This window comes from Xiphias gladius, chromosome 14 (assembly GCF_016859285.1).
Source record: "Xiphias gladius isolate SHS-SW01 ecotype Sanya breed wild chromosome 14, ASM1685928v1, whole genome shotgun sequence".
Lineage (NCBI taxonomy): Eukaryota > Metazoa > Chordata > Actinopteri > Istiophoriformes > Xiphiidae > Xiphias > Xiphias gladius.
Genome location: NC_053413.1, coordinates 6167154 through 6178028, shown reverse-complemented (window position 1 = coordinate 6178028; position 10875 = coordinate 6167154). Strand labels below are relative to the sequence as shown.

The window sequence follows — 10875 nt, the reverse complement described above, 5'->3', positions numbered from 1 at the left end:
TTACAGCTATTAAGACGTTACAAAGGTTTGTCTCTATTTGTGCTTCTAGAGAAACACTATTGTGAGTTTGATCGGATAACTAATATCTAAAAGCATATTTTTCATCTACAAGTCGAAGCTGTTTAGAGCATTTTTTAAAATGGATCCAATATTAATAGAAATACAATCCCGTACAACTTAAAATGCATTTATAATAAACATGTACATACAAGACTGATGTTATCCCGTTCCAATCCAAAAGCATAATCCACTCCTGGTCAGATCAACGTATTATAGATAAACAGAAAATCTTATCTTAGAAAACCAAAATGGAGGGGAATGTGGTGAATTTATGTAAATGTACATGTTGATTTTGATATTTTTTTGTTCCTCAATATCAAGGCGTAGTTGTTTTTTTGTTTTTCTCCTTGGCCATCATTCATCATCTGCCTCTGGCAGGAGCCCAAAGTGAAAATGTCACTAAATATCCGGCAAGAGATTTTTCACTTTCCAAAAAACAGATATGAATCAGTAAAATTTTTCCTTTTGAAGTTGCCCTTTTGTATTCAAACACCAATGCTGGCTACTTTTCATAGTCTTTAATAAAATATTGCATTATTGTACATTTTTTCCATCGCAATCATCGGCATTTGGGCTAACACACTCCCTCACACAGACACGTCTATCTTTACATTTGTTTGATCATCTGCTTAGAGTGTTGGTGCACAGCTTCAACGAAGGCGCCGACATTCTCCGGGTCCATGTCGGGGTAAAGGCCGTGGCCCAGGTTGGCAATGTAGCCCCTCGTGCCAAAGCCCTCCAGCATCTTCTTCACGATGTCTGAAATGCGCTCCTGAGGAGAGGAGGAGGAAGAGAGAGACGGAGAGAGGATTACACTTAAAGGAGCAACTGGCAGACCTTTCAGATGAGTCATGGTTCAACTATCGTAGTGCTTTTCAAATATTTTTAGCAACTCTGAGTATCGGAGAATTGCTTCAGCTGGGTCAGATGAAGATAAATTTCAGTTTTGGTGGAGACAGTTATTGATTGCCATACTGTGTGTGTAAACAGCAGTTTGTCAGAATGAATTACAGCACGTCACTGTATTAAGTAGAAACATATGAATCAACAGAGTGAAGTACTGTGGTATGAAAATTAGAATCATAGTATGTATGCAGGGGCACTGAAAATAGCATCAGTTGACAGAAAAAAAAAAAATCCCTTTTTTTTTTTATTTTAAGAAAAACAATACTAAAACTTAACCATTTTCAAAAATGAAATAATTCTCACAGATTAGGTGCTTCTTTAATTCTTAAATGAGAACTCTGGAACTCAGGCTAAACCATTTACACGACAGAGGTCAGTTACATGTTTTATAACATCTAACTGGCAGGTTATAAAGAAGACTTGTTTATCTGAAGACTGACCTTCAGATAAACTTCTCTGGAGAAACTTGGGAGGAGACGTGGCCTCTGGCCCAAACCCCGATTACTGATACTAGATCCCAACTTTTACAGTATACATGGCTGCTGAGGATTTACATTACACCAATTTTAATTCCAGTATCCCTGACAACTGTATTCAAAGGTAATGAAGAAACTGGTACAGGTTTCATTGTATGTGGGAATTTTAGAGGCTGTCCTTAAAAGAGGTCCTTGAACTTTTTTCCAAATGAACAGACCGTGCTGTCTGTGTTGGAGATAAGTCTTGTGTTTATACAATAGAACAGTTGTTTCAGGTCCTGTAACGGCGCTGCTGTCTCTGCCTAATGTGGTACCTTTTTGTAGGCTAACTTCGGACAGCAGGACTCGAAGCTCCACGGCGTGAAATTCTTCTCTTTACTCTGAGTGAAACTTGCCCACAAACGGAGCAGGTAGCAATATATGCCAATTTTCACGACGCTCCGGTTAAGAGAGTTTGGTGAATCTGACTTTGAAAAGCAGGCAAACCTCACCCCCCCCCCAAAAAAAAAAAGTTAGAGGATTTTAGGATAAGAATAGGAAAATGTTCCTGGATGGTGCCACTGCTGTCACTTCGAGGAGTAACATGGCTGTGACTTAGGAGGGAGAATGCGATGATGACAGGGCCCTTTTTTGTCTGAGATGTACATTCTTTTATTTTATTTATTTATCAATTTTACTTAAATTTTCTTATATCTATAGTTTAAAAAGTTTTTCCTCTTTGTAATTACTGATTTATAATTAATGTAATGCTTGTTAAGTGTCTCCTTTTATAAAGAGTTGTGATACCGAGGATGAGCGGGAGGTTTCAGAAGAGTTTTGTTTTTTTGTTTTGGGTTACCTTCGGAGAGTAGAGAGCACAAGGGTCCATGTTTCCCTGCAGGCTGACCTTCCCTCCTGTGCGCTCCCTGAATACACACAGACACACACACACACACATCACAGGACACCCAGGGTAATCCTTTAACCAACAGGTGAAGCATTTGATGAATAGAGCGGAAAACAGACAGGGTTTGTTGACTTAAGTGCTGCACCCTGTGACAAACCAGGGACGAGGGAGAGGTCAGTAATGGTTAACCCGCTCCTCAGGAAACGCCACAGAATGGATCAGGATTCGTGCTACAACTGGCTCCATCCCTGAGATGGATTCAGCTTCGATTTAGCCTCGAGCTGTTTTTGTTTTTTTCAACCTGAGTGTGGTGACAGTGGATTTTATGGCTAGAGCTGTATCTGCTCTTAAGCAAAGACTGTCATGTATTGATCCTTTTCCAAGCTCACATTCCAGAGATTGTTCAACGCTTGAAATGTCACAAACCAGCTCGGGTTGAAATTCAAACTTCCATGACAAGTAACTGATGGGTTGATGTGGCATATTTAACACACAGCTTGGTGCAGAGCAGAAATTCTGGAGAAACACTGGAGTTAAAAGATTCAGTTTCTATTTAGAATTTTGGGTCATTTCATTTTGTGTGTTTTTTTCTTTGTTTTTTTTGGTTCCATGTTATCATCTTGGGACCAAAACAGCTTTCTACATAATTATTGGGAAGGTATCAGTAGTAAGCTCTTCGTGCTGGTGTTTGTGTGTGTGTTACCGTGCTGATCGTGGGTCAATGGTCCAATCCAGCCCGACTACCTCATAATGAGACTGAGAGAGATCCTCTAACGCGTAGTGAGCATCCTTTGCAAAAGCGATCTGGAACGAACGTGCACGCACGCGCACAAAAACGCGCACACACACACACGCGCGCGCACACACACACACACACAAAAAAAAAGGTAAAATGAACAGATTTTCAAAGCAACTTTTACACAAATCAGAAAGTACCATTTCTGGTGAAATGCTGCCATCTGCTGGTAATCAAGTATAAAAGCGATTTTCATCAGACCAGATGAATCCTTCATGATCCCTCTTGGAAAACAATCATGTTGAAGCAACAGAGTGCCGAGAAGTATAGAACAGAGAACTGAAACCTTTGATAATTAAATAAATACAGCTGTTGTCACTATTGACTGGTTTGGCTGATGCGTATGTGTACATCATTAGCTCTTCAGGTACCGATGAGAGAGCACATGCAGAAATGTTGTTCTGCTATGTTTTCATGTTGACATGTATACTGGTGAGTAATGTGTGTTTATAGGAGATATGAACACATTCACTTTATATATTGGGACTAAAGCATTTGTATTTGTTTTCTGTCTGTTTTCTGTCTCTCACCATGGGAACATCCTGTCCCGCATCCTTCAGTTTATCTTTGACACGACGGGCGATGTCTCGGAGGTAGGGCAGAGAGAACTCTTTAAACTCAACGGGCCCCAGAACGCCGGCGTGCGACTCAAACACCTGCAGAGCCTGAACAACACACAGAGGAAAGAGGAAGAAAGGAGGGAATTTTGTTTTTCTCACAGTGACAAATCACATCCGCAGCACCATTATCTATTTGTGACAATAGCAAACACATTTCAGAAATACAGAGGAGCAGAGAGTAAGGCCCAGTCTTCATATACTGGACTGTGTTGCACCTGCTACTCATAAACACATCCCCACCTTGTCTAAAGTCCTTCCTAAGTCCCTATTAACTGCTGGCTCGTTACAAAATAGTGATCTAATAAATCAGGTTGCACCATTAAAACTTGAGGAAGTAAATACTTCAATGATGTGCAGATTGGTTGCTAGGAAACATCTGCAGCACTGTCCTATCAATAATTAACAAATACGGCCTTGATATGTAACATATCTACCCGAAGCAAGAGTTCGGGGGACCAAATGGTGCAACTTTACTGGCAGTCCTTTGTGAATGGTGGTATGCCTTTCTTTTATTCCTATCTGCATGCGTGGTGAAGTGGGTGTGTTTCAAAGGAAGCGCTATTCATGCAGTTAAGAGTGGGAACTTCTGTCATTAAGTCTGACATTATTGGAACCGCGTTTACTTATTTGAGGCGCATTGTATTATTCTTTGGAAATGTTATTTAAAATACTGCCAGTTTAGGTCATTATCGAAAAGCATGTATCGACCATATCTCCCCCATTACCTCTTTCACTTTTGAGTCTTAAGTGATTTCATTCTCACATAAGAAGTCGTGTGTGTGTGGTGAAACCCATTCAAATGAATCATTGCATAAATCTCCACTTATTAAACATTTACATCACAACTAATATAAGTTTAAGTTGTACTTTTTTACTTTACTTACTTACTTTTGAACATAAAGGTATCATTTTTAATCTTTGATTTTTATCCATTATAATTCATTTTTTTAGTTCTTATTTTTCACACCGGTCTTTTAACTCAGCCGTAGGAGCATCTCACATTGCATTTTATGCACTTTATTTCGGACACTTTTATATTTGCTTTGAGCAAGTGAACAAGAAAAGTTTAAAATCATCTTGAAATCACTGTAAAGCACTGAATATTAATCTCCCCCGTCTCACCGTCTCCTGCAGGATAGTCAGAGGTCAGGCCGGCAGGTGCTCAGTACCACTGGGGGACCTGGACCTTTGTTCTCCAGGTAGGACAGACTCTTAAAAGCTTCCCTGCTGCCCTTAACACTAAAAATTGGCCACACACTCTGCTGATATGGCACTGACTAGACATTGTGTAATAATCCAAGTTTGTGCTCTGAGGCCCGTGCTCCACTTCTCAGCAAAAAAAAGAAAAGAGAAAAATGCTGCCTCAACCCGCATTTTGTGCTGATACTGACAAGCAAGTGTTTTTCCACAAGGAGAGTCTACACTAGCTGCCACATTCAGCAAATAGTATTTATGTGCCCCTCTAAAATACTCCACATAACACACTTTATACTGAATCTCTGAGGTCTGCTTTTCAAGCTTGCCGTTGTTGTTATCGACTATCAGCTACGGTAGTAGTGCAACGTGATAAAAAGTGTAGCAATGTGACTAGAGGTTGGAAGTCAGGGGGTCTGACCTGAGCTCCAGCTGCCACCTGTCCCAGCAGATAGTCCACTATCACGTCTGTCAGCATCCTCAGCAGCATGTGGCTGGCGTCAGGGTGTCGGTACAGCCACCGCTTCGCCTTCGAGTGGGTGTTGGAGCCTCCGCCTTCTATCATGTAGGACATCAGCGTCCACTGTGGAGGGACACAACCAGGAGGGGAGAGTAAGAAAAAGAATGCTTTAATATCATTTTCATTTTTTTTTTTTAGTTTGACAGCATTAAACATTTTTAACTAAATAACGTAATCAGAATCAGAATACTTATGCATGCTTTTCTCTCTCTCACCGGAGCGCCAGTGAATCCTATGAGCGGCACTTTGCCCTCTATCTTGTGTCTGGTCAGTGTGATGGCTTTGAAGACGTAGCCCAGCTCTTTGCCCACGTCCACTTTGACGCGCAGTCTCTGCAGGTCTTCTGGCTCCTTCAGGGGCTCCGGGAATGTAGGACCTTTACCTGCCACCATCTGGACATCCATACCCATGGCCTGGCGGGAGGAAGAGGAATGAAAGAATGAATAGAGACACCCAGAAAATATTACGGATGGCTGCAATTTGATAGAGATGGAGAGACATTTTGCGCCATGCTTGTGAAGAAACTGTGCTGATGATCAGAGATACGATCACGCACACCAATATCATCCCAAAAAAAGCTTTTTCTTTTTTCAAATGGACAAAAAAATATCTAACTATTAATATTTGGTTTTATTCTTGGAAACACATCAAAAGTGAGTCCATGCACTCCTCTGGTGTGTAGTGATTTCTAAGTGTACACAATCTCCAAAACACCCATCACTGGCATCAAAAGTACCTAACTTAACTGTATCTATTATTAAATAATGCAAACCATTTTGCATTACACACAGGTTTTCATAAGGGTGATTTTGATATGTGTTTCATCACTTCACATCACAGGTACAGGTGTAATCTGACTGCTAACATGCAACAATGTGGCCACTAGGGGGCAGAACAAGCCGTGAGATACACAGCCAACAGGTAACACTGGTTGATGAAGTAGTCTTTTTGTCCACCTCCTGACTTTAAGTCCAATACTCATCCTCCTTAGGGCTCCGCTCATTTGTGAACTGTGAAACTAAAACAGTTTGCTAAAAGACGCTAAAACGCTCCATAGGCAAATCCCTTTTTTAATCACATGGAGTAACCTGACTCAATGTTATCATGACAAATACTGACAACTGCAAGTTTGAGTAACGCCACATCCACGTACCCCAAAGATTTCACAGCAAAATATGATATGTGCGGAGAACATGTTAAAGAATGAGACTGATTTCGTTAGTCTTACCTGTGGGACAACCAGGATGTCAGAGAAAATGATGGCAGCATCAAAGGGGAAACGTCTTAGAGGCTGAAAGTGGAAAAAAGGAGGACATTTTTTTTTTTAAAGAAAAGGGCATGAAAATGCGTTTGTGGGTTGGAGTTTGTTGTCTCGTGGCGATGCCCTGAAGATATTCTATTAATCCCTCCATCATCTCAACACAATGTTACACTACTTGAAAGTGTCAAACGCCGCTGGATGGTTGTGACGAGTGTAAAAACAGCTTTTAAAAAAATCAGTGATTAGATTTTTTCTATATGAATCCGGTGTTATACCTGCAGAGTGAGTTCACAGCAGGCCTCCGGTGACCGACATGTCTCAAAGAAGTCCCTCCCTGCTCTGGACTCACGAAACTCTGCAGATCAGATTCAGCAAAACATTAATGGTCACCACAGGGATGCTGAAGTAAGAAAATGATTGAAGAAAAAGATATAACATGAAATAAATGACAACCAATGACAATACCATAAAAATACATATATATTAGTGACAATATTAATATTTGCTGAACATATGCATACTGGCAAACAGAAAATACATGGACAACTTGACAGACTAATTTGCGAAAATAAGGTATGAGACAATAATACCGGAATATATGCAGTCTGAAAATATAGATAGAGATGTATAAATTCTGAAAAAAATAGATCACACATATATAGGACTTTTTTACAGAAGACATTTTGACATGTCAGAGACGGAAAAGCACAGGTGTAAATATTGAAATTGAATAAAATACCTGTGCATGATGGCTCACTGTCACAATGTCATGTCTTACTGGGACACTTGAATAGAAGAGCCATTGTGACTGTTTTCCTACAATAACAAGTCAAAATGTCTGCTGTGGAAAAGTCGTTTTTGGAAGTGTATTCTGAATTGAATCACAAGACAGTACCTGGTAGATATCTTCCAGCCTGTCTCATACACCAGACGGGGACATGTTCAGTTTCTTCTCCTCGCGCCGCTCGCAGGAACGTGTCGTTCTGGAGCTGAGGAAAGTCCTTCGGGCTGGACGTAAAAAAAAAAAAAAAAAAAAAAGGTATAGGGTCAGTCTTTTCTTTCTTCTCTCTATGGAATGCATTAAACACAGAGAAGACGACCACTCTGCTCCAGTGAAAGAGCACAACATCAAAACAATGCAGCCGAAATCTGCTTCCCAGCACAGTAAAGTGCAGATGTGGGTTGAAATAATATAATAATAAAGTAACCAGAAAGAAAGAAACCAGAACCACAAAAGCATTATCCAGTATCGGAACAGATGCAGCCCTCGGTTGACACATGAAAATATAAGCATTATTAATGCTGACACAAAGACACAGGGATGTGACTCTTCTTTCATCCTTTATTTTTATTTATTTATTTTATTTTATTTGCCTTGTCTGGTTTATCTCTTTTCCTTATTTCTTTTTGTAAAATGCACTTTGTAAAATTGCTAATAAAAGTGCTATATAATGAATGTTTATTATTATTATTATTATTATTATTATTATTATCATCATCAGTAGTAGTAGTAGATTTTAAGTCCCATTCATAAATCCTATTGGCTTCAATTTAGTTTTTTAAATTAATTTTACTGATGCGAAATTTTCCAAAAACCAAACCGATGCAAATTTTGGCTTTAGTATGTTTGTAGTACGGCCATTTTAATAGTCCAATACACACTCGCTATACATATTTCAATTACAAAAGTTATTATTGTTTCGGAGAATTGGGTTTCGCTGGCAGGGTCCTAATCACTATGACTTGAGGGGCTGCGGTGCAGCGGCAAGCTTCTGTTATCTAAAGTACAAGCATACCCCTCCCTTTCCCTTGCAATCATGCTGGGCCTCCAGCTGAGGAGCTGTCAGTGACAGAGTGATTATGAGAGATAACACACCTCTGCTCTCTTATCACGTTCCCGCAGCAGAAGGACGGTTGAATGGAAGGCTGCTTTGGAGTTATCCGTGATGCATCGCAGCCTGCCTGAAATTCAAGCCTTGATGGAAATCTAACTGTTTGATGGGGTGGATCCCTGAAAACTCCAGAGGAAACTAATTGTGTTAACGTCGCTGTAACTTCAGCTCAGTTCACTTCTCGGACTCGGGACGGATATACGGCACACTTAACACACGCAGAACTGTTAGAAGACAGAAATACATATGTATAGAAAATACACCACAGTATCGCAGTGTGAGTATAATGGCAGTGCTTGTTTTTATCTGGGATATCTCAGGAAACGGTGGGATCCACTGTTTATTCTGGCTTTCATGTTAGAAATCCGTTAGTAACACTGCAGTGAGACCTATTCGCAAAAAATACGTATTTTCTCACCAAGAGGCACTTTGGAAGATGAGCCAATTTAGACTTAAAGACTAAAGGTTTTTAAATAATGAACTACTCCCTGATAAATTACCTATATCCCGATTTCACCAGAAGATCCAAATGATTCATCAAATCATGATAATTCATGTTTTAACAGGAGTTCACCTTTAAATATGAGCAAGAGAATATTAAACTAACTAAAATTTAAACAAAGTTCTCCACAAAAGAAGGAGCTGCGCTTATCGTTGTTAATATGTCGCCTCAGTGACCGGGAAATATGACTTTTTTTTTGTGAAGACCTAAAGGATTATAAACGGTGAAGAAGATGCTACATTCAATTCACAGCGTGCGAACAAATGTTTTCATAAGAACGACACAGGCAGGTTTCAGGATGTCGCCCTGACTTGACAGCTTGTAGCCAAATTGCTAACCCTAATGCAGCATAATAACGTTATGAGCTAACACCAGGACTACTTACAGTATTAAATCGTCCTTGCTCATGTCGGCAGGGATGAGGAGATGCCGGGCTTTCTCAGACGCTCCTCTGTCTCCTTCTGGAGTTGACCGTTGCCACCTGCAGTTCCTCAACTGTCATTTAAACTGGCTTGCACAACTCTGTCAGAAGCTACAGCAAAGTGCTCCAGGGCGCGGCCATCTTGGAAGACCATGTGACCAGACCAGGAACAAAGTAGGGGTTTCAAAATAAAAGACTTTCCCTCTTTAAAAATATAATAAAAATAAGTGATGACTGTTTGTCTGTTTTTCTGTTTCTTTCTCCATTGTTATATTGTTTTCTATATATATACATATATATATATATATATATATATATACACACACACACACACATATATAAGGTGGTTGAGAATGACCAAGCCAAGATCCTGTGGGACTTCCATATCCAGACTGACAAACTAGTGATGGCTAACCAACCGGACATCGTGTTGATCGACAAACAACAGAAGAAGGCAGTAGTGATAGACATAGCGATCCAAAGTGCCAGCAACATCCAGAAGAAGGAACACGAGAAGATCGAAAAATACCAAGGGCTGAAAGAGGAGCTAGAAAAGATGTGGGGAGTAAAGGCACCAGTGGTGCCAGTGGTAATTGGAGCACTGGGGGCTGTGACTTTTTTGAGATTTTTTATATATATATATATAAATATATAATTTATAGTTTGTTTATGTTTCAGGAAACGTCTCTACATACTTGCAAATAAATAAATAATTAAATGCAGTTAAAATTGATGAACATACCTTATCCAAACGCTCCCAACATCCTCCTTCTCCTCCCTTCTCTTCCAGTATTGTAAGGTCTCAGAATTATTGTAACAGATAAATATTGTAAGTATGGAGCCACTTATCTTTTTGGTTTCTTATATTATATGTTTAAGTTTTATAGAATGAATTTGCAATTAACTTTACTGATTTACCAAAATGTAATTGTCCTGTCTTATGGGTGTCATTTTTGCTACCAAGGAAACCAAGCTACTTGTTCCATTCATCAAGGCTCATTCAAGTCACTGGAACTAACTATAAATGCAAATTCGGCAAATGAAATGAATGAAAATTTGAAGTCAAAATATGGGATCAATTTGTTTTTGAGGAAAATCAACAGGTTTACTCAGGAAAGGTCTTTCAAAGTAAGAGTGACTGCTAAATCTCTTAAATATGAACTAAATATATAAAGACATTCAGCAGAGAATAACATTTATTTATTCAAATAGCAATAAGTATACAACTCAAATTATTTATTAAATGACAAACCAACAAACAGCTCATTCAGTCAGCTGGTCATGTAATTGGGTACCCTTCTTCTGTACACTTATGTGTTACGTTTAATCTGAAGTTACTTC

General features: G+C 39.5%; 1 protein-coding gene across 1 annotated transcript; it reads right to left on the bottom strand.

Annotated features, from left to right (window-relative positions):
• Positions 1 to 561: 561 nt before the first annotated feature.
• On the bottom strand, positions 562 to 9696 carry urod (uroporphyrinogen decarboxylase). The gene is made up of 10 exons (XM_040144768.1): positions 9499 to 9696; positions 7615 to 7727; positions 6995 to 7074; positions 6687 to 6749; positions 5674 to 5871; positions 5360 to 5521; positions 3655 to 3789; positions 3032 to 3132; positions 2281 to 2347; positions 562 to 832 (listed from the first exon to the last, which is right to left on the bottom strand). The coding sequence occupies exons 1-10, from the start codon at positions 9519 to 9521 to the stop codon at positions 668 to 670; spliced, it is 1107 nt and encodes a 368-aa protein (XP_040000702.1). The 5' UTR covers positions 9522 to 9696; the 3' UTR covers positions 562 to 667.
• Positions 9697 to 10875: the final 1179 nt, after the last annotated feature.

What these genes read in the sequence shown, in the direction of transcription:
- urod (XM_040144768.1), bottom strand. Translation starts at nt 9,521, where the DNA reads ATGAGCAAGGACGATTTAATACT. An exon ending in GGCTGGAAGATATCTACCAG is followed by an intron (nt 7,075 to 7,614) that starts GTACTGTCTTGT and finishes TCTGATCTGCAG; the next exon opens with AGTTTCGTGAGTCCAGAGCA. An exon ending in TAGGATTCACTGGCGCTCCG is followed by an intron (nt 5,522 to 5,673) that starts GTGAGAGAGAGA and finishes GTCCCTCCACAG; the next exon opens with TGGACGCTGATGTCCTACAT.